The sequence below is a fragment of the Labeo rohita genome, chromosome 17 (genome assembly GCF_022985175.1).
Source record: "Labeo rohita strain BAU-BD-2019 chromosome 17, IGBB_LRoh.1.0, whole genome shotgun sequence".
NCBI lineage: Eukaryota > Metazoa > Chordata > Actinopteri > Cypriniformes > Cyprinidae > Labeo > Labeo rohita.
The window spans coordinates 29026980-29052529 of record NC_066885.1 but is presented as its reverse complement, the minus strand read 5'-3'; the positions used below and the strand labels follow the sequence as shown (position 1 = coordinate 29052529).

The 25550-nt window shown below is 35.6% G+C and overlaps 1 protein-coding gene across 2 annotated transcripts in view; it reads right to left on the bottom strand.

Annotated features, from left to right (window-relative positions):
* alk (ALK receptor tyrosine kinase) overlaps window positions 1-25550 on the bottom strand; it is a 457480-nt gene that overhangs the window by 266009 nt on the left and 165921 nt on the right. For both annotated transcript variants that reach the window (XM_051134137.1, XM_051134139.1), the window contains exon 2: window positions 5375-5488. In XM_051134137.1, the coding sequence (XP_050990094.1) occupies window positions 5375-5488 (114 nt within the window). The remainder of the gene's footprint in view (window positions 1-5374; window positions 5489-25550) is intronic.

Sequence of the window (25550 nt, the reverse complement as noted above, 5' to 3'; positions counted from 1 at the left end):
CCTAATTTATAATGGGTTTTATTGTTTTTGTCTTGTCGCACCGGGACAAGGCATCACAACATGGTAAGGAGCGTAACATTTCCATCACATAGTTGAGGTATTCAGCCAATCACAATGCACTGATTAGCTGACTAATCAGAGTACACCTCACTTTTCAGAACAATGAGCTTTGTAAAAATCGACGTGTTTCAGAAAGACGGGGCAGAGAGGAGCAACAATAATGTACAGAATGTATAAATAATGTGCAATAATGTGTTTTTTTGAACCTCAAACCTCGTAAACACATTGCATTACACCAAATACACAAAATAATGTTCTTTTTAGCAACATCATATGATCCCTTTAATATTGCTTTGTGTCCAAATATTCATGCCTGTACCAGATGGGATTCTACAAATGGGATACTACAAATCAATATGAAAAACGCTTATGTCGCAGAAATGCTCACAAGAGCTCATACCTATGTGTTTTCAACAGTGTGTCTGGTGTTTTCAGCTAAAAATGCTTTGGCGGACACAGTCTAAAAGATTTCTGTAGCCACTGTGTAAAATTCTGTGTAAAAAATAAAGTCTTTGATTGCCTAGCATGACATGTTCATAGATGGCAAAAAAAAAAAAAAAAAAGCTGGCAGTAGCCGATAATCTGGATCAAACACCTGCAATGTGACAGCTCTTACGGCTTGCATTCCTCAATGAACCAATAAAAAGTTTCCTCATACTGAATGAAAGGTGCCGCAGTATGCTATATCTCTTCAAATCATACCACACCCATAGAGCCACAAACACTGAAATTCAAATTCATTAATGACACTTTGTTTATTTTTAAAATGAAATTTTGCTTGTATGGTGATTAGATTCATTAGATTTTGGACTGCCACCTTAAATTTGTCAAATCCAGTCTGTGACCAGCTGTCAGCGAATCGTGGCTAAATGTTTTAACTACAATTTATCATACAGTCAAATCACATATCTGCCTTGTCTATCTCCTTGAGATTACATAATCTCCCAGGGTATAATCTTAAAGGATTCCGAAAAAATCGCAAGTGCATAGCATGTTTTACTCAGACTCAAAAAATCCAAACCACCCCACTGTCTGAATTATGTCGATGGATGGCGGACATTGTCAGCTTTCCGGCGCCAAACATAAATCAAGGAGAGCATGGCCAGTGGAGGGACACTAATTACCCAGGCTGAAAGGGCTCAAGCTACAGCCACTCCAGCTTCAATCTCCACATGTCAGTCATCCTGAATTGGACACGAGCAGGAATGAGATTTGAGGGCTATATGGCGGAAGGGAAGAAGTGTTGCATAAACAGCCGTTTGTGACAGCTCTTGGCAACAGCACAGCTAAATTATGGCAGACAGACTGACCTCTGACATAAACTGTGGTTCTTCAGAGACTTTCATTGTTGTCTGAGCCCTATGGGATAACTGACAAGGCCATTCACTGCTTCTCCCTGATGTGAACAAGGCCCCAGCAGAGTTTTACTGAAGCTCTCATAGGTGATATGTGGATTTAGATTCATTCACCCATGGAAACAAATGTGCAAACTCGTTTTTAACAATTCCCCAGCTGTTGCTTATCATATTCCATTACCATAATATTAAAAATCTTCTACTTAGTATGTTATTTTTAGGACACTCTGCTTCTATAATCGGACATATTTCAGAGTGTAACAGGCCATTTAACTGAGAATTTAAATATGTATACAGTCAGGTCCATATATATTTGGACACTGACACCATTTACATAATTTGGGCTCTGTATGCCACTAGAATAAATATAAAATGAAACAACCCCGATGAAATTGAAGTGCATACTTTAAGTTTTAATTCAAAGGGTTGAACAAAAAATATAGCGTAAAATGCTTAGGAATTACAACCATTTTTATACACAGTCCCCCACTTTCAGGGGCTCAAATGTAATAAATATAATCAAAAATAAAATATTCATTTTTCATATTTTGTTGAGAATCCTTTGCAGGCAATGACTGCCTTAAGTCTGGAACCCATGGACGTCACAAGAGACTGGGTTTCCTTCTTAGTGATGCTTTGCCAGGCCTGTACTGCAGCTGAATTACAATATTAAAGAATTACAATATTAAAGAGCTGTAATACCTTACCCTTTCCTTAAATTAAAGTACACACAGCTTTAAGCCCATAGTCATTATATAACTGTAACTAGAATATGATTTGTTCAGCAGCTAAAATAATCAAAATTGTGCCTGTGTCCGTATATATATATATATATATATATATATACACACACACACACACACACACACACACGCACACTGACCAAAATTATAAATGGAACACTTTTGTTTTTGCCCCCATTTTTCATGACCTGAACTCAAAGATCTAAGACTTGTTCTATGTACACAAGGCCTATTTCTCTCAAATATTGTTCACAAATCTGTCTAAATCTGTGTTAGTGAGCACTTCTCCTTTGCCGAGATAATCCATCCACCTCACAGGTGTGGCATACCAAGATGCTGATTAGACAGCATGATTTTTGCACAGGTGTGCCTTAGGCTGGCCACAATAAAAGGTCACTAATATGTGCAGTTTTATCACACAGCACAATGCCACAGATGTCGCAAGTTTTGAGGGAGCGTGCAATTGGCATACTGACTGCAGGAATGTCCACCAGACCTGTTGCCTATGAATTGAATGCTTATGTCTATACAATAAGCCATCTCCAAAGGTGTTTCAGAGAACTTGGCAGTACATCCAACTACCGCAGACCACGTGTAACCACATCAGTCCAAGGCAAACAGCTGCTGCAACAATCGGTTTGCATAACCAAAGAATTTCTGCACAAACTGTCTTAGGGAAGCTCATCTGCATGCTTGTCGTCCTCATTGGGGTCTCGACCTGATTGCAGTTCGTTGTTGTAACCGACTTGAGTGGGCAAATGCTCACATTCGATGGTGTCTTGCACTTTGGAGAGGTGTTCTCTTCACAGATGAATCCCGGTTTTCACTGTGCAGGGCAGATGGCAGACAGCGTGTATGGCGACTTGTGGGTGAGCGGTTTGCTGATGTCAACATTGTGGATCGAGTGGCCCATGGTGGCAGTGGGATTATGGTATGGGCAGGCGTATGTTATGGACAACGAACACAGGTGCATTTTATTGATGGCATTTTGAATGCACAGAGATACCGTGACGAGATCCTGAGGCCCATTGTTGTGCCATTCATCCACGACCATCACCTGCAGAATGCAGAATGATAATGCATGACCCCATGTTGCAAGAATCTGTACACAATTCCTGGAAGCTGAAAACATCCCAGTTCTTGCATGGCCAGCATACTCACAGACATGTCACCCACTGAGCATGTTTGGGATGCTCTGAATACAACAGCGTGTTCCAGTTCCTGCCAATATCCAGCAACTTTGCACAGCCATTGAAGAGGAGTGGACCAGCATTCCACAGGCCACAGTGAAGAACCTGATCAACTCCATGTGAAGGAGATGTGTTGCACTGCGTGAGGCAAATGGTGGTCACACCAGATACTGACTGGTTTCCGGACACCTCCCTGAACCCCCCGAACACAGTAAAACTGCACATTTTAGAGTGGCATTTTATTGTGGCCAGCCTAAGGCACACCTGTGCAATAATCATGCTATCTTTATATGCCACAACTGTGAGGTGGATGGATTATCTCGACAAAGGAGAAGTACTCACTAACAAAGATTAATACAGATTTGTGAACAACATTTGAGAGAATTAGGCCTTTGTGTACATAGAAAAAGTCTTAGATCTTTGAGTTCAACTCATGAAAAATGGAGGCAAAAACAAAAGCGTTGCGTTTATAATTTTGGTCAGTGTATGTGGACCTGGCTGTATATATATGGCAGGGCTGGATCATAAAAAGTAGGTGTTACATACTGTACCAGAACTGAGTCACATTGATGAATAGTGGTTGGGGTTGAAAAATAGGGGAGCTTGATGACATCCTGCCCAAAAAGAAAGTCAATCTATCTTTTAAACAGCATGTTCTATGTAGGGCTATGTAGGAAAACACCCTAGATGGATGGCCAGTCCATCACAGACATAAGCTGCATTGCTTTTTTATGCTCTTCCGTTATTAACTTCCCTCTGTCTAGTTGACTTTGATGTACATTATTGCTTACATTGCACCAGTATACACTGCTGTGTACCATGCAGTGGGTTGAACTGTCAAGTCCTTGATCACTTGGAATGATTTATTATCAGTGTTGGGGAAAGTTACTTTTAAAAGGAATGCATTACAGTATTGCATTACTTTATTAAAAAGTAAGTAATTGTGTTACTTTTGCATTACTTTTTGTTACCTAAGCTGGGCTTGCATATTTATTTTTAATAACAAAAATCTCAGAAGTTATCATTTTGGCATTTATAAAGCCACTTTCACACCAAAAGTGAAATTAATAAACCTCAACCTGAAAGAAGCTTTGTGCTACTTATTTGAAAGAGTAACTTGTGAATTTAAAAGTAATGCATTACTACTTGACAAAAGTAATCAGGATGCGCAACTTGCATTTTGATTTTCCCAACACTGTTTATTATTTACATTTAATTTGTGGAAAGGTAAAACAAGATGCCTGTTCCTAAAATTATTAAATTCAGTATAGGTCTTTTTTTATTGTCTTCTGTTGCATATTCTAGGCTTAAAAGGGTCAGTTGTTAACGGAGTTGACTTTTAATATTTACATTATCTGACCCAGAGAAATGCTTTTTGTTGGTGTGACCAGAAGCAATCAGGTTGATCCAGTTAAATAACATATTTTCTTGAATAAAACCAGTTGATTCATATGTTTTCAAATTTTAGCCTATCTGACACAATGCTTTATAGTGTTGAATGGAATTTTAATTTGAACATTTGCTCTTTTTATTTTACATACCAATTTATATGCTGTATTAATATTGCCATGACTTGTTATTCCACCACACTGCTTCCCTTCAAGGTTAACATCTACACTGCTTAAAATATGATCTTATAATGCAGCACTAGGTAATCGTTTTTTTGTAGATTACACTTTGGAACATTCTCAACAGCAATGCACTTAACCAAGATATAAATGCATTGAATGCATCTTAACGGTAGATTCTGAATGCATTGAGTGCACAAGGCTGATAGAGTTTCTGGGCTATCTTCTTTAAAACATCCTTTTAGTTGTGGCTTGTTACATCATTTGTAATCCTTACAGCATGATGCTTACTGCAAGTTCAAGACCAGGCAGTCAAAAGCAATGAGAGCGTGTGTGGAATAAGAAACGGACATTTATGCACACTGACAGCCAACTGCCTACACGCATCACGTCCTGAAACGGGCTGCCTTTGTCTCTGAGGTCAAGAAGCTTTATGATACTGATGCCGGGTGACTTACCTGAAGTTGATACAGGATCCTCAGGGAAAGTTAGCTCGTCCTCTGCTATCCAAGAAAAGTTCCAGTATTTGGGGGCGGCGGTGGGGTTTCCTGAGTTTATGGATGAGGGCCGTTCTGCAAACAAAAGCAGAGTTTGCTGTCAAGGGCCTTTGCAAATATACTGCAGTGTCAGAAAAACTTTATGTGATAGAAGCATTATCTAATCTGTGGAACATTTTAGACTCTCTCTCTAGGGTTAACTTTTCTTCAAGGGCAATTTTCTCTAAAATCTCCCACATAGAAAATTGAGAGCTTAGAAGAACATTTTCGCCTACTAGAAAATATACAGTACCATACTCTAAGGTGAAAATGGACACCGAAAAAAAAAAAAAAAAGTTAAACACACAGACACAGATGCATTTTTAAATTCAAAATTCTTAAATAGTCTGCATTTTACAAACTAATCTGCCTTAATTAGTTTTAAGTGTTTGCTTACTTTATCATCCTTCATTACACACCTGCAAAAATATTGCTGACAGATTATTTGTTTATGGAGCACTGCTTGTCTAAGCTAATTTGGGGATCAAGAACCACTGTGGTTTCCTTAGATTATACACTATTTATATCAGCACAAATATATATTTTATCTCCGGTATTTAGTTTGCATTATACTGTAGCTCTGCCCCAAATCTGCTTTAACTCTGTCTTGTAACTTCTTCGGTGAAGAAAATAATGGATTCCTGTAAATCAATAACTTGTAACTTTGTTAGACTTACATATTCTGAATTACTGAAAGCAATAAATTGTATGTAAGTAAATCTTTGTTTTGGTTTTCCATATTTTTGTCATTGCATGATTTTATTTATCTATCACATCTACTATCCTTAAAGCACATTTTTAAAGGTTATTGGTAGCTTGCAAACTATTTATTCCAAAAGAATATATGGATACTTGTAAATGGCTGCAAGTGGTGAACGATGATCTTTGGCAGCATAATCATTTGGACATAACTTTTTTTTTTCCCAAAATTAAATCTGCATTATCTCCTGGAGCAACTTCAAGTCTTAAAACTGATTAAGACTGAAGGGTGTCACATACACCATTGAATATCATATTCAAGTGAATAAAAAAAAAGAAAAAGACTGGCATATAATTTGCCATATGAATCAGCAGTGGCTTAGGTTACTTGAGTAATTGGACTTTATTAATATGCTTGAGTATCAGGGAATTTGATTTGAGGATCAATAAAATGAATACTGTTACTGAATTATATTTCTAACGGAAGAAACATTTTTTTTTTAGTTCTTACAATTTAATTTAGACTTTTAGAGTATAAAGATCTAAATTACCCTTGTATCATTTTTTTTTGCTTTACTTTTACTGAAAAGGGGTGATGACTTTGTTTAAATGTTAAATTGTAATTAGTGACATATGTTAATTTACTTATTCCGAAGAGACTTCTTATTACATTTTTTTTTTTTTTTTTGATTATAACCATTGTTGAAAAACTTGACCTGACTGCAAGAACTCAGTTATCAGTTACTGTATTACAACTATATTGTCAGACAACACTCATCTGCAGCCAAATTTAATGTTTAACCATTTTAGGAAACAGGATATTGACTTAAAATCTTTGGAAAGTCAGGATTGTTCTTTGTATAGTCTGTGCATTAAAGTTGCTTTAATCACAAACTCCATATCTCTTGATTTCATCAGCCACTTCAAAAGCTTTTTTTAGTTATTTATTTATTTATTTTACTTTTAAATAATTAAAAACAATTCAATATGAAATCTTCTGTTTTTCACTTGTGTATATTTTGACTAGATACTTTGACTTTTCAGAACACTTTTAACAAAGTACCCATACTTTAACTCAGGTATTGTGAAATTTCTACTTTTATATTAGCCAAGGTATGCAGCCACATTGAGACTTAAGTTGTTTAAAGCTAGTTTGCCATCCCTTCCACAGGTACACTTTCTAATCTTTTTAAACTTTTGTATCTCTTTATATCTCCATGTGGACCAAAAGCCAACTGGACAGGTTTCTTTGACTGTGCTATACCCTTATTATTCTCCCTAGCTTCCAAACCAGGCAAATTAATAAAGCTAAATTGGAGAGGGAGTAAAGGGAGTCTGCTTTGGACTATAAAATTGCTGGCGGGTCGAGATCTGTCACGGGTCATTCTAACCTTTGTGGAAAGTAATGAAAAGTGTGCTTTGCCCAATACTTTATAGGGCCTCGGAGGAGCACAAGTGCACATATACTCTTTAATCATTCCAAATGGCCATTAAGAGAGATCAATAGTAAACAGAAAACAACTTTCATGAGTAGTTATTAAAGTGCAGCAGAGATCAGTGCTAGTGTATTCAGCTGACCATCATTTGGAACATGGGCTACAGCCCAGGGCCCTGACTTTTAGTGAGTGTTTTAAAACAGGCTTCCCAAATACTCCTGACACTCTCAGACTGTCACCGTTCACACCAACTACTCAGCTGGCTCTTCACTAAGTAAATTTACCTTTATACTCACTACAGTGTTGTAAACTCTTTAGTTGCCACTGCCTCTATTCTGACAAAATGAATGTATTTATTATGTAGCATTTCTAAATGCTGCAAAAGTATTGTTCACTGTTAGTTTGTTTTAACTAATGCAGTTAACTAATGTTAAATTTTATGGTGACTCAGAGCCACATAGCATTTTTTAGACTTTCACTCTACTTCCTTAGAAGTCCACTTCCAAAACAAAGATTCACAGATAATGTACTCACCCCCTTGTCATCCAAGATGTTCATGTCTCCTTTTTTCAGTCGTAAAGAAATTATGTTTTTTGAGGAAAACATTTCAGCAATTTTCTCCATAAAATGGACTGCTATGATGCCCCAATATTGAACTTCCAAAATGCAGTTTAAATGTGGCTTCAAACAATTCCAAATGCGGTTGTAAATTATCCCAGCCGAGGAAGAAGAGTCTTATCTAGCGAAACGATCGGTTATTTTCATTAAAAAAACAAACAATGTAAATACTTTTTAATCTCAAATGCTCATCTTGGCTTGCTCTGCTTGAACTCTGTGTATTCTGCCTCAAGACCATTAGGGTATGTTGAAAAACTCCAATCGTATTTTCTCCCTCAACTTCAAAAATTTCAAGTACTGACCCAGTCTTTGCAAAGTAAACATGCAAAGAAGATCAAACACCCTTAACAAAAAAGGCAAAACAATGACATAGGACGATTTTGAAGTTGAGGGAGAACATGAAATGGGAGTTTTTTGACATACCCTAACTGTCACGAACCGGGAAAAAACAGTCCAGGCAGAGTGGTCAACATTAAAAAGTATATAAATTGTATTATTTTTATGAAAATAACCGACCGTTATGCTAGATAAGACCCTTCTTCCTCAAGTGGGACTGTTTACAACTGCATTTGGGATTGTTTGAAGCCACATTTAAACTGCATTTTGGAAGTTCAAAATCAGGGCACCATATCAGTCCATTATATGGAGAAAAATGCTGAAATGTTTTCCTCAAAAATCATTATTTCTTAATGATCGAAGAAAGGAAGACATGGACATCTTGGATGACAAGGAGAACATCTTGGAGTACATTATATGTGAATCTTTGTTTTGAAAGTGGATTTCTCCTTTAACTCTTTTCAAATTTCAAACAGTCTAATAATGGCAGATGTATTCAGATGTATTTCTTCGAGAGGTTGCTTATTTAAACAAACATTTTTGTTAATGATTAAAAATAAGTTGCCACGTGAGTTAACGACTTAACTTCACAACTTCTGCTACTGAAGATGAGTAAACGCTTTGCAGCTTGTAACTCTAATGACGAGGGGGAAAAAAAGGACAAATCGGTCAGTGATATTTTAATAATGATAGGCTTAGCAAAATATCAGTTGCTTACTTTACAGTGTATTACTCCTGCCTGAAAATCACATCATCAGTTGCATAAGAAGTTTACATTGGTTGCAGCATGATTGCATGGTATATTCCAATTGGCAGAAGGTAGTTTTGTATGCAACCATGCCTGATGTAGCTTGCATGGCATGGCTTCTCTGTTTCTGACATTTGCGCTAATGGCCATTCAAGAACTCAAGTGATGAACACGCTTTAGGCATATTCATGGTCAGTGTTGATAGTTAATATAGCAGACTTAGCCAATGAAAATATCTTCGTAACTCAGGCTCATTGGAAATAAGTGCCTCTGCTATATACATTTCTGCAACACCGCAATTATGTACCTTACTGCACAGTTCGCTGCAGTTTTAAAGTAAAATGTCCAGAGAGTGGCGTTAAAACAAACGTTGAAAACGTGACCTTGGTACATTTTTATTACGTTGATACAGGCATGTATTGCTGCTGTTCAGAATTCAAACAGCCGCGTAGTGTCGCTAAAGGTTAACGCTCCATTGTGTTGGAAATATCCCCTACATCAAACCCAACCCTAAACCTAAACAAATGCAAAAGTGATATAAAGATGCAATTATTGATGCAGCTGTGCTATTTTAACTTCCTTATGCGGATTTGAGCTGTTTTGTCAAACCGTAGTTTCACAGTATTCGTACTGGAGCTCTTCATCTCTCAAGTGCAATGGGTGCAAACGCCATATCGTGTAAGCTACCGAGCAAACCTACTGATTTGGAAAACTCATGCATATGAAGCTAAATCACGCAGAATTTGAAAACTCTGTGTGTAAATCACTTTGTATGAAAAGGAATAAAAAGTTGTCTGAGTTTTACTGCCTCTAGTGTTCATTTAAACTGGAAACTGCAGTGATTCGTACATATAGGTATTTTACTTGATTATTCATTCATTCATTCATAATGTAAAACAATGTAAAATATTCCAAATACACCATATTTTTATGTTTTAAGTTTTGCCCCTCACAATAAAAAAACTACAAAGCTTTGATCATTAAACGAAGCATTTAAATATCATCTTACTAAGACATATTATTGAAAGTTATCGTGTGAAAACTGATATGTTTATGCTTTTTAATACAGTAGTCTGCTATAATGTTAAATCTCATAACCTCATGTAATTTAATTTTACGTCTTCTTTTTCATTTCACATATGAATACCATCAACTGCACTAAACTGCATATTTTTGCTTCTCTTTTTAAATAGATTTTTTCTCCTCGTTGTGTATGACCCTCAATTTTTTTCTCTCTCAAACTATTATAAGTCATTAAAAAGGCTGAAATATCAAATATGATACTCAACAGTCAGTCAGTTAATCAATTAATCAGTCAATTCACTGAAGTTCATTAAACTGTTCCATCTGAAAAAATATAGTTTTCTTACTATTATTTCAGAGGTATTTCAGGCTTTACAAGGATAGTTCACTCAGCTTTCACGACATTTGCATGAGCATTTCACATTTGTGCCATATTCTTTATTCTACCGTCTTTAAAATACATCCTGCCTGTGGTCAAAAGATCCTTTCCAGCCATTATGTGACTGCCCATGGCTGGTTACTCCTCCATCTTAGAGAACCCATGAGCTCTCCATCATTTGATCAATGAAGCTCAGCTTTAACTCTGCACCCGCTTACCCCTCATCTCTCGTCATCCACCAGTGCTCCAATCTCAGGCCTGCTTGGCCACAACACTCTTGCTTTCCAAATAAATAAATAAATAAACACACACTTGATAAGAAGCACAACCGGGTGAAGTAAAGACATGTTTGATACGACATGATGTAGTGCTGTTCTCGTGGGTTTTGTTTGCCGGCAACGCGGTGATCCTGAAATAAATTCAATTACCCGTAGAGGGCCGTTGGGGGAGTTGCACAGGAGGCCTTCTCTCTTATCAGATCCTCTTAAATATCAGACCACAGGACAAGATGATATGACTGGGCAGTTAAGACGTCTTAAAAAAAAAAAAAAAAACATCCGACAAATTCAGTCTGTAAACACTGAAAGAACTGAAAGGACCAATTATGTATATCATGTTGTCATTTACTCACCCTCATGTCATTCTTATCTGAACAATGCCTGTTTTATGGTATTATGAGCACTTCATTTAGGACAAATCGCTTGACGTATTCCCCACTTGTAAGTCGCTTTGGATAAAAGCGTCTGCTAAACGAATAAATGTAAATGTCATTCTGACCCCCAATTATTGTAATTTCACCATGAAACAGCAAAAAACATGTAAGATGTAAGGCAATGAAAGTGAATATTGTTTTAAGCTTAAATCTTTATACTAAAAGCATCATAAGGTATAATAAAAGTAACTCATTCAGGGCATCATAAGGTATAATAAAAGTAACTCATCAAATTCTGGGCCCTATGCACAAGCAGTGGCCATGGGCCCCCGTAAGCTCGAGGTTCACAACTACCTACAACTAACCTTACTACTAATCTAAAATAAAGGAAAATAAAATTTCACTCCTCAGGGGCCCTCCCCCCACTTGGGGCCCTGGTAATTTAGTCCCACTTTTCACCCAACTACGATGCCCCTGAACTCATTCAACTTGTTGGCTATATTAAAAGCCATATAAATAATAGTGTTGTGTGGAAAGCAGACCAAAAGTTATGACAAACTAACATTCCACCTAATGAGAGCCACTTAAATTCTTAATGTATAAGTCCACTTAGATACGTAGGCCAAATACAGATAAACAGTGTGCCATTGCATGAGGAACAGACTTTAAAATCTATATCATGGATGATTTTAAGCAAGCAAGCAAACAAATAAATACATAAATAATACAAATCATGGTGATTTTATGGTTTAAAAACTATCCCAACCTCTCAATCTCCATGTATAATGAATGTAATTCAAAATCATTTGAAAATGATTCTTCTATCCCTTTATCTGAGAAATAGTTGTGCTTTCATTGCTCAAGTCCATCAGGCTTCAAACAGAACTGCAAAAGGGCTGACTTTACCTACTTGATGGGTTCGTGGGTAATTCATATTTACACATTTTGTATGAAGCAGTAAAAAGATTATATACATCTATATAAACAATCTATGTTCAGAACGCCTCCCCCTAAATGCCTCCATAATTCTTTTGGATGAAAGCATCTGTTAAACGACTACAGTAATATTACAATTCTAGCAGTACAATATGAAAAATGATAGACGAGAGTTTATCCTTTAATCTCAGTTTGGACAAGCACTTAAGTGAAGCTGTAGTATTTCACACACAGTATCAGGTTTTAAACAATCGCACCAATGTGTCCTTCAGACATGACTGTCACAGAAAATGAGGAAGGCGAAAAATAGCGGAAAACAGAGGGAAATTAGAGTAGAGCCTGTTATGACAAGCTGGAATTCCGAATGGGTTCATGCAAACCCCCATGACCCATTTTATTTCTGCCCATCATTCCTATAGCAACACAGCATAGATACTACACCAGCTGTCTCTGTTTGTATTAATTAAGATTGGATGTGGATACATACATTAAGGCTCTTATAAATTGATTACCCTTCCACTCCTGGCGGGTCATTAAATTCCCGTCAAAGCCTAAGACTAAAGAAAGGGAGGGAAATAAAGAAGAAAAAAGAAAAATGTCAGGGGCTGAATTAAACACTGATGCCGCCACAGAGAAGCATTGATTTCTTTCAGGAGCCTGACTGGACTTCCTCTGCATTCTGCACACGTGGATCCAGAGTCACCTGACCTCCACGTGCACACCTGATTACAGACATGCACTCCTTCATTCCAGTCAGACCTATCAGCGGGGTTATGGATCACTGGAGTCTGAGAATTGAGAGTCAGTCCTTATCAATTCACTTCCTATGATCAATGCATTGCTTCAAGTGCTCCCATATGAACAGGCTAAGCTACAGGAAATCCAATTAAACGAGCATGATTAATTACCAAGCTAATCTCAATGGTAATAACTTGATAGGAATACACAGTGCCTTTATCCAAAACGTTACAAAACCGTTTGGAAGAGGCAACTTAAAGCTAAGCTTGTCGCATTTTATGTTGTAAGTCTCCAACAGCAGGCAGTAGATCATAGCTAATTCACTAACTAACAGAAAGAACCAATTATTACGCAAATATTCTGAGGGTTAGTTCAGTTTCGTAAACTTCTAAGCACTGCTTTAGGACAGGATTATTATGGTTAACTACAACCAATAACATAAAAATAAATAAATAAATAAATAAATAATGAATTATTAAAATTCATTAAAAAAAAACATATTAAAATATATTATTAACATATTTTTAAAAATGACGAAAACGAACAACTAAATTATTAAAACTTTTACATTTAAATGAAGGTGGAAAATACCAAAATAAAAACAAATATGTGTTCAAACGTCAGTGTTAGCTGTGTTAGAAACTGTTTACACTGAGCAAGGTGACTGTGCTTTTTGAAAGCTTTCTTGTTGAATCTAACACTGAAATAGAACATTATCTGTATTTATTTTAGGTTTGTTTATTCAGAATGCCACATCCAAAATAACAGTCGCCTTTTTGCCAAATGCGAGCAGAATTGGCTTTGGAGAGTAAATAAAAGGCCAGTTGGACTGTAGCCTCAAACGGAAGACCACTCATCTGGCTGATGCATATTTCACAAAACTGGAGAACACTTTCTCAATTTAGGAAAATATCATCTGATTGGCTGGCTTCACACAGTCTCTGGGAGTAAGGCCATATGGGTGAGATGAAATCTTTGAAAGAGTTTTGTCGCACATTATTTACATTTGTACTTTTTCATGGTAGTGTAGGTAATGATCCTGAACAATGAGTGTTATTATTCTCAGAAAAATAAATAAATAATAAGATTTATATTAGAAAGTATATTTTTGTGTCTATGTATAGTGGATTTAGCTTAAAATTCAACATTCTTTACCGTTTGTTGAATTTTAAACTAAATAATTCCACTATACATAGACATAACGCACACACACACACACACACACACACACACACATATATATATATATATATATATATTATATAAGGCTTTTTTTTTTTTTTAGATCCCAATGATGTAATAATAATAACAGTCAATTTAAAAAATGACCATAATTACCGTTTTATTTTTATTTTTATTTTTTTTAAATATGCCCATGTTACATAATCATATAATTTAGGCTATTTTATCCCCCTCCCTGTTTGGGTTCAGTTTGACCCCATCAAAAACACACTAAGCAAAATACAGTAAAAGAGATTAAAGAGGACAGCTGGCAGCAGTGTATCTGTACAATGTGTACAACTGCCAGAAAATTTTGATGAAAAAATCATTGCATTTATTTGTGTTTAATATCCGGGTTCAATGAGACTCCAAATCCTTTTTTTTCCTCATGAAGGGCAGTTGAAATGTTGTATTTTGTTTATTATCAGTTATCATAAGATTAGGAAAAGTCATGAAGTATCAGCCTGATTGTTCGATGTAAAATATATTTTTAGAGATATTAAAATGACCTTAAGGTCTCTCAGAGACTAAACAGAACATGAGGGTTATGTATTGCATTTAAGCTTTTAGGAATTAAATTGTGTTGGTGAACTGACTTACTATTTTTTCCCTTCTTTTCTTCTTTTTCCTCTGCTGTGTATCAAGATGGTCACAAAAGTCATCTTGCTTAATGTGAGATAGTAGGGTCACCTTTACCCATCATAAATTGTGATCTGGTTTATGATTACTGTCTTAGGAATGCAATACTCGTCCACTAGAATGGTTGATGTGACAGTTTTAGTTCTATGCAGAGGGGAAAGGTACAGTACCATCATTGTTTTACCTTTTCTTCCGTACAACCATCCATCCGTCCACCCAAGACGCACAACAATATGCCTGCAGTCTTAGTTGAGGAACCCTAGCCAGGGAAATCTACACTAAGCTGGTCGAGATGTGGGAATGATTTATGTGACAGCTGTGTTATTGCTTTCTGTGATAGTAATAGCGCTTGAAGAATTTTTGACAACAGCAACAAATTCAAGGACTGGCCTCGAACCTCTGAACTTATGAACCCAGGTGTCCAGTATTTTATACTGTAAGTCCCAGAAGGTGCCTCCATAGTCAACCCAGGCTCACTGGAAAAATGTGCCAGTAGTGACTTTTTGTCCATGAGTGGCGCTAAATGCACATTCAGTTTTATATAGAACAGATTAGCGTGGTATTTTTTGTTTGTTTGTTTGTTTGTTTGTTTGTTTTCTGTTCATTCTTCCACATATCGTGGCAGTTTGTAAATATCCAGTGAGTGGCGCTAAAACCCCATTCGGTTTTGTACAGGACAAATGAATGTGAATTTGGCAATTTTTTTGTTACTTTGTTTGTTGCACATATTGCGCAACTTGGTAATGAATTGTCCACTGAGTGGTGCTAAAAACAGGTTCAGTTTTATATGGAACAGATGAACGTGAATCTGGCAACATGTTATTATATAGGTTTTTGCACATATTGCGGCAGTCTAGAAATGAAATGTCCAGTATGTGGCGCTAAAAGCACATGAACGTGAATCTGGCAACGTGTTATTATATTGTTTTTTGCACATATTGCGGCACCCTAGAAATGAAATGTCCAGTAAATGGCACTAAAAGCATGTTCGGTTTTATATGGGACAGATAAATGTGAATCTGGCAACATTTTATGATGTTGGTTGTTGCAGGTATTGTGGCAGCTTGGAAACTAAATGTCCAGTAAGTGGTGCTAAAAGCACATTTGGTTTTATATGGATTAGATGAGCATGATTCTGGCACCAATTACGTTGGTTGTTGCACATATTGTGGCAGCTTCGAAGTAAAATGTCCAGTGAGTGTAGCTAAACATTTCTTGAAAATAACCACCTGCACTAAACTTAACCGATAATGGTAACGGAAGCAACTACTGTATGACATTTTATCTTGCTTCTACATTTATTTGAGCGTTTTATCCTGACTTGTGTTCATGAGACTAGTACCCAAGTGCTCCAGATTACAAATACAATGTTGTACCAGGTGAGCTACTGAACAAATTTACTATGGTCAAAAAGCTATACATTTGGAGCTGGTTTTGTGATGCAAACATAAAAAAAAAAAAATGTATTCATTTACATTTCATGCACTACAGTGCCATATGAAATGAAAGTTTTTATTTAGCCTCAGAAATCCCTCTAATATTCTGGATTAAATTGTAATATTATTTCACAATATTAGAGTAAAATGGGACTAAAGGCCCCCCAGGGTAAAATGCGCCTTTGATATTATTTTCCTCTAAAACACTAGATGGCAGAAAAACGTGGCGTAGCACTTTCCAAAACATCTGCTTTTCAACATACACATGCAAAATTCGATTCAATCAAAAAAGTCAATTCTGCTTACTTGATCTAATATTTGATGTTTTAAAAAATGGTGTAGATTTAAGTAGCAAATGAGAATCGCTAAAATTATTCAGTATATCTTTAGACAAAGATCTTCTTAATGATTTTCAGTTTTGTTTAAGATACTTAAAGCAGCAGTTTTTAAAAATTAAAATAAATATGTAAAAGTATGGCATTTGGGGTAAAAAGTGCCCCTTGCTGTTGAGGCTAAAAGGCACAATAATTAACATGATAATTAATAGAATGCTGTCTTTTCTATTTGTTGCCATGACATGGTTAAATTCAGATGGTAAATATCATATATTATGCTGGGTGTCCATATTATACATAATCACCATGTTTAGAATAAAACCATCATATTTATTCTGCATTTTAAAATATATGTTTTATATTACCATAGTTTAATGACATTATATTTATTGAACAAAAAATATATATTTTTTATTAATCAAAATAAGCAGACAATAGTACAAACTTTGCTAAGGCGATTGTTTTGGACAAGTATTCACTTATACATTATTAAAAGAAAAAAAAAAAGAAAGAAAAAAAAAAACATTATTTTAGCTACAGTATTTGTATTAATACTGTTATACTGGCCCCCCTGCCACCTCATACATTAATGAGATTTTAAATAAAATAAACAACTTGTATGATTTATTTTCACACAAAATCTGTTGCTCCATTGCATTCTTTCCTAGGAGTGCCTTTAGCCCTGTTGTACCCTACTGTTTTCACTGTTTTTTAATCAAATACATATTTTAATCAAACTTAATCAAATGTTGAGACATATTCCAAACGTTTGAACGGTAGCGTACAGAGGCAAATATGTCCAATGAGCTTAGGTTGTGTGTAACTGCCAACAACAAAAATATTGTTAGCAGTTATATTATGATAATACACACAGTAATTACAAAATAATACATTTGGGAATAAAATGAGGGGGCTTATTTATGTCAGCTCATGGTCCTCTGATCATTACGACATTTAAGAAAATGTGTCATAAACCATGGCTCCAACTTCATGGGACTAATATGGTGTCCTTGGTGGGCACACAAAACAAGAGTGTTTGCGGATCAAACAAAAATTGACAACACAACCAATTAACCTACAAATTCTGTTGTCAGCTTTTGTTTGCTTCACAAAATGCTGCTGTGTTGCACCCCCAAGGGCCACTGTAATCTAATTAGTAGTTAGCAAAGGATGAGCTTAAAATAAAGCAATGTGATTGACCCACATCTGAGATTGAGCAAACACCTTGTTTTGATTTTCTGGAACGCTTATTATCTCAAACAATCACGTAAATTGTCCAAAATAGCGTTTCCGCAAGCAACCGTTCATCTCCATTGCCTCTGATGTTGAGGAAGTCATTGAAGGCATGGACACACCATTGATCAGCAAAGCTAATGAGGCAATCTATTCCTTAAATCATTGCTTATGAAGTGGTTTAGATTTTGTGCAAATAAGCTAACCATGGCCGTCAATTCATTTTGAGAACATCTGTCCTAATGTTCCACTCTAGTAGTCTACCCAACGGGCATTAGAGCGGTGAAGATCAAAAACATCTACCTCATCATTCAGATACTCAAAAGGTTTGACAGCTTAATGACTCCACAGTGGAGCTAATCTGTGACTATAATGATGTAGCTGGCAATGAGGTGCGAATAACTCTAAGGGGGATGATGACAGAGTTGATGTTGAATATCTACATAGATGATAATGATGATTATGATGATGACAATGATGAGGATGATGATGATGATGATGATGATGATGGTGACGATGAAAGTGGTGCACGACAATGGTGATGAAATGGTGATGATAGGGTATGGACATCTGTGTTGCATGACCACCCTGAAAAAGAACAGAAAAATTACAATTAGCTGACAATTAGGTAATTTAGGACAGATTCATCTCTCGTGGTGATGAGGTGTTGAAATCCAACAAAATACAGTGCAGAGGAGGGGGTTGATATTCAGACAGGTGTCCCTAGTGGCCACCTTCAGTATGCAGAAAAAAGCTACCCAGAGAAATAAAATGATTATGGAGGACATTATGTCAAATTGAAAAAACTGAGTGAGAATTGTGCCTGTGGGTAAGATGTGCCACTAACTAACTGTTAGTTTGTGTATGTTTATGATATTGATTGTATTTGTTGTCATATTTACCTCTCTGCACATTTAGAGGGCTGTTTATAGTGTATCTACTCGAAAGTTAGCATATATTGCTTCTATAAATATTCATTTAACAGAAAGCAAATAACAGTGTGGCAAATGTATTAATGAGATTATAATATGACATTAAAATTTGATTTTTGGTTAATATTAACTGGTAAATGCATATATATATATATATATATATATATATATATATATATTTTTTTTTTTTTTTTTTTTTTTATATGTAATAATGATATTTAATAAGCGAGTTAAGCCCAGAATAATTTTCACACTAAAACAAGTAAAAGCTTAAACTTTGTCAAATGGCTGTACATTTATCTTTAAAAGCTATTTGATTTTAGTACATTTGAATCAGTTTTATATCACAGTCATGGCAAAACACAAACACATATTGCTTTGAAAAAAGCCTTTTGTTTGTCATTTTGTGCAATTATGCAGATGAACACCGGATGTTTCCAGAATACAGTACCTCTCAATATCTGTAAGAGGGGAAATGGATGTAGTTCTTTATACAGTTCTTAGTGTTTCATTAATGGGTCAAAGCAAAGCGTAGCCCACCCACTCTTGTTACTTAAGGCTACGCACCATACTGCTGCTAATTCCTAATGAAAGCAAAGTGATGCCTGTTTAAAATGTTTATTTATAGCACTCAAACTGTGCTTATGACTAATTGTTGGGACTGTCGCAATTGTCTTCCTCTGAAATCAGACGCTACAGTCTCTGCTGCCTATTGCAAAGAGAAGACCAGTCTAGCCAATAAAATCAGTCGTCTGCAAATCTGAGAGTGGTGTATTTACCTCTGAATGGTTAAAAGACAGCAGCAATAATGCAGCCCTTTACTACTGTAAAATACGATTATACGGCTGGGAGAACTAACATACTGAGGCGAACATCGTATCCACTCCCTGCACTCCTGCAGATGTTACTGCTTGTACTGAAATGCACAAATTGTATTTTTAATGAGGGGCATCTAAAACGAATTAATGAAAATATGAGGACCTGGTATTTAATGCATTTTATGATTGAGCGCATTTGGCTATGGCAAAGTAATTTCTTATCTAAATGCAAATTAGCAACACTGGGAATTCATGTCTTGTAAATATTTCAGTTTTCACAACATTTCAATTAGACCAATGTTTTGTTTTATTCCCTTCCCTTTAGAGTTATTTAAAAGACTGTGCAAGAAATCATTCTAAATTATGTGAGCTCAAAAGTTAAATGTCAGATTTTTTGAAACTTATTTTGATGCATTTAATGCGCATCATTAATGCATCTTCCCACGAGATGATGTGACAACTGTGCATTCAGGAAGAAAACAGCAGAGAAGCCAGAGCTTTAAAAAGCCTTATTGTGTCTCATGAAGCCATACATTATGACTTATGGCTTAAATTTAACTTTAATGTTTTCATTTGGCTGCAGGAAAAAAATGCTTTCATTTTAGAGCATTGGTTCTGCTTCAGGACCCAGATTTTACATCAGAAATGACCACCAAACATAGTGCAACCTTTCTTTAGTGCAAAAGTAAACAAAAAAAAAGGGGGATTGTGACCTGAGAAATTAAATTTGTTTTGATGCTTTGACACATAAGAAGTCGTTAGCACTTTATATTTACAGTCCTGTTCTAAATGTACTTAATATAGTAATTACAATAACGGGGTAATAACTAACCCTGAACCTGCCCCTAAACCTAACCTTAACCCATGTAATTACCTTGTATTACCTATACTATGTACGTATTATAGAAATTACAATAACTGGGTAATAACTAGGTACTAACACTGAATATACCCAAAAACCTAACCTTAACCCATGTAATTACTTGATATTGCACAGTACTTTCTTAGGTAAGTACAGTGCAAGTACATATAAGTGCATGTACTCTAAAATAAAGTGCAACCAATCAGTCTTTGTACCATGAAACCATCCAGCAAGTTGCATGGTTTGAAAAAAAAAAAAAAGATCCATCGTAAACACCATCGTAGATAATGTTGGAGGATTATATGTTTGTTCTGCATATCTGAATGCAGATTGTTTTGTAAACAAGTTACAGTGTAATAAAGAGTTCACAAATAAACTTTTGTGAAAAAGATCAAGTGCCCTATTGTATTGGAAATAAAAGCAGCTACTCTGCAAACCATAAGTAAACAGTCTCATAATTCTTTGTCTGTATATGACAGATATATAATGGATGTTATCGAAACACTTGTTCAGATGCTAAATCGAGGGGGCAGTGATTCTTTTCTCATGCAGTCATATTAGCCAACTACAATAGTGACAGTTTATTGACAAGCCTCACGGAAGATTGCTGACAAGGAACATTAAGAAACATATTAAAATAATAGTAAAATAAAATACAGCTGCAAGAAGCAAGTAAGGGGGGTGAATCACAATAAGAGGCAAAATAAGGCGGTAAGCATGACATGGCCAAGCAGATCAACTGCAACAATGAGTAATTAAAGTGATTTTAGGATGACTTTAGTCAAAATGGCTGAAAAATTATAAATACAACCTCTAATATAATATGATTTAATGTTATCACTTTTGACCAATAGGTGGCATTGTTATCTGTGAGGTGACAATAACACACAGAAAGTTTGGTTTCAATATGTCAAAGCTTTGCAAAGATTCAGCCTTAGGCGTAGTCTGACATCATGCCTCAAATTTGTTGCATTGCTATACATAAAGGGTTTTGTCTATCAACACGAAATCCATAACTTTGTGTCAGCACATTCTGAAGATGATCTGACTTGATTTTGGTGAAAATCAGACCAACGGTTGAGGAGGAGTTTGAAAAAGTAGGTTTTCAATGTAAAATGGTGGACAGAAAGTTTGTCTGACTACGGCATAATTGGTAACTATGTTGTCAGTATGACCCAAAGAATATTTACAGACCAGTTTCATCACAATAGGCTAATTTTTCATTATTAATGGTTGATGAATAGTTAATCACTCTTGACCAATAGGTGGCGCTGTTACCAACGTGGTGTGGTGTGGTCAGTGTGAGGTGACAATCGCACACAGAGTTTGTTGTCATTATGTCAATGTTTTGCAGAGATACAGCCTCAGACACTGTTTGGCATGATTCAAATTCATGGATGTGTTAAATGATAACCATTTTATTGACACAAAATCCACAAATTTTTGGTCTGAGCATGGTCTGAAGATGATCTAAGCCAAATTTGGTGAAAATTGGACCAGTGTTCTAGGAGGAGTTCGACTATGGCAAAACTGGTATCTATGTTCTCAGCATGACCCAAGGAATTTATTGAGATCACTTTCATTAAAATAGGTCAATTTAATCAAATGTTATTAGCATTTTTTTTTTCTTTATAACTTTTGGGCACAAGGTGGCACTGCCCCCAAACTTTTTGTACTGTACTGTCAGAGCATGGTGCCGAATATACATACAGAGTTTTGTAACAATATGCCGATGTGTTCGTAAATTACAGAATTTTATGACAAAATTGAGAATGGCCAATGCCCAAAATTCGGCTGATATAGGAAAATTGGGTATGGTTCGACTCAGCATGCTGCACTGAATTTAAAGAGACCAGTTTTGTGATTTTTGGCCAAACCACTGAGCAAAAATAGTAATTTTTCATATTTCCTGACCAATAGGTGGCGCTACTCCGAAACTGTGCAGGTAGCCTCAGGTCATGGTTGTTATAATACACACCAAGTTTGGTGTCAATTTGCAAACTGTTTCGAGGATATAGCCTCACATCCATTTTTGCATGCTCTTCATCAAATTCATTTATGCATTATTTGAGAACGGTTTGACTAATCAACTTTCTTTCCACAACTTTTTGGCATTATGGTCTGAAGATGATCTGAGCCAAATTAAGTGAAAATCAGACAAACTGTCTACTATTAACTATTAAAAATAGAAAAAAATAAAAAAAATAAAAAAATAAACCGTACGATTTTTAAATTTTGGTGTTCATTTGAAACAGCATGAGCCAAGGATTCAGAGAAAATATATTTCCTTCTAGGCCTTACAGTTCAAAAGTTATTAGCATAAACATGACTGCAAATTTGAAAAAGTGGTGTCGCTAGAGAGTTTGAGTAAGAGACTCGAAACTTGCTCTGGTTAATGTTGAGACTGTCCTCTATCAGTGTGCCAAATTTCATAACTTTACCGCAAGCAGTTTTATGGGCTGCCATAGACTCAACAGTAGAAGAAACGGAAGAAGAAGCCTATTTTTGGATCAATGCTCACCAGTTGAAAACCACTCTTTTAGAATACCTAAGTGAACCAGGTGAACTATTTATGATGTTGACAGCATTTACAGGTGATCATTGCTAACTCCTACCTCTTTTACTTTTAAACCAAGAGATTTTATCCTGCCCTGCGGATCAAACCAGCTATTTTTCAGCCTTAGTATCAGGGAGATGGGGTAGTGTATTTGGCATTCAGAATACTGTGACACAAACATGATCCATCAATAAAATACCCTCACTATATGAAAGTGGATGTGATTTAGCGCTACGCCTCCCTGCTCCCGCCATAATCGCGGAGTTAATGCAATACAGGCCCAGCTTTTAAAAAGTGAAACGACTCTCTATAAATCTGAACTGCGGCTTTGACCTCTTCCTCTCCATTTCTGTCTGCTGCTTTCTTTCTCATTGTACAACAGTGACTATTAAATCATGCCTATCAACGTTCAGTACGCTTTCTGCACGTCTTCTGTCATTTTAATCAAAAAATGTTTTTAAAAACAAGTCACACACAAAATTACAGTTGAACCCTGGAATTTTGTCACTCAGTATGGCAATTCTTCAAAGTCCCTTGGGAAGTACTTTGTTTTCAGGATTAAACTTAAATAGGGAATATATAGGGTTAAATACAACTTGATGACAATGTGAACTGCAATTTGCAACCCCCTTCTACTTCAGTAATGTGTTATTTCTGAGTGAAACCAAAATTCAGTGAGTCAAAATATAGGGAATTGTAAAACAGTGGGTGTTTCAAACCAGAATGAAGCCAGACTATATGTGAGTTTGCTAAAACAATGCCTAAATAGCTATTTGTCTATTGGTTAACATCCTCCAGGAGCCTGTGGGGCCTACGTGATCCCAGCACACAAAGAAATTCTTTTCAGAGCAAGAGGCAAATTACACTTTGATGAGTGATTACAAAGGCAAACTTTTTTTTTTACAGTCTGAATGATTATAAAGCCAAACATGCAGCGATGAATCATTCACAGCAATGTTTATGTTAACTTCAAGCTCTATCAACCTAATGCCAAAGATGCTGTGAATGCCACATATACTATTTTGATTCGTGCTTCAGTTTGTAAAAGTGCATGTACAGTAAAACACTTACAATGGAGCATTTGTAATGCACTGTGACAAATATGATTTAAAATATGAGATTTTCACACAGTTTTGAATCTAATACCATAAATCATATCACAATGTTTGGGGCAATCATTTACTAACACGTCATATTTTTGATGCGTTTTTGACACATTTTTGTTTTAACCATGTCAGATTTTGACTGTATTAACTGTAAAATAAAAGAAAATAAAGTAAAATAAAACTTTCTTTCTTTCTTTCTTTCTTTCTTTCTTTCTTTCTTTCTTTTTCATGTGGTAATCATCAGTATGGTACAGGCAATTTGTATTTAAGTTGGAATATTCTTTAAATGAGTTGTTGATGTGCCACAAGAGTTCAGTTAAGATGCCATGAATCATTTACAAGGTTAACAACATGACATTCTCAGGCTACTGAAAACATGTCATGTGAAACCATTAAGCACATGATATATCACAGACCAACCAATAATTGGCCATTCCATTCACCAGATGCATCCGATGCAAGAAATGACATTTGTGCAGATTTTCTGTTAAAGGTCTAAATCTCACATTCACACCTTTGACTAGTCTGGCAGTCAGACAGGCTTTAGCTCTCAAGTGGCCATTAGCAGCTCTATAGAAAGTATGGTCATTATACATATATCCCATAAATACATCTATTTGTCAGAGACATGTACGTCTCACACTGCTCAACCATTAACATGACTTACACTACCGTTCAAAAGTTTGGGGTCAGTAAGACTTGTAATAGTCTTTAAAGAAGTCTCTTATGCTCATCAAGGCTGCATTTATTTGATTAAAAATATAGAAAAAAAAACAGTAATATTGCAAAATGTTTTTACAATATAAAATAATGTTTTTTTTATTTTAACATACTTTAAAATAGAATTTATTCCTGTGATGAAAAGCTGAATTTTTATCAGCTGTTACTCCAGTCTTAAGTGTCACATGATCCTTCAGAAATCATTCTAATATGCAGATTTATTATTAGAATGATCAATGTTGGATAATATCAATAGTTGTGCTGCTAAATATTTTTTGGAACCTGTGATTTTTTTTTTTTTTTTTTCAGGATTCTTTCATGAAAAACAAGTTTAAAAAGTACAGTGTTTATTCAAAATATAAATATTTTATAACAATGTAAATTATTTATTATTAGCTTTTAATAAACTTTTAATTATTAACTTAATACATCCTTGGTGAATAAAAGTATTAATTTCTTAAAAAAAAAAAAAAAAAAAGAAAAAGAAACAATAAAAATGTACTGACCCCAAACTTTTGAACGGTAGTGTATATCATATGGAATATTAAAAAAAAAGAACATTCTTCCATGAGGTCAGCATGGCCTTAATTTACAATTTTAGAAGTGGTTGCTTGAACTTTCTTTTGAACGAAATTAGATAAAGCTTAGATGGAGAACATGATAGAGACGAGTGC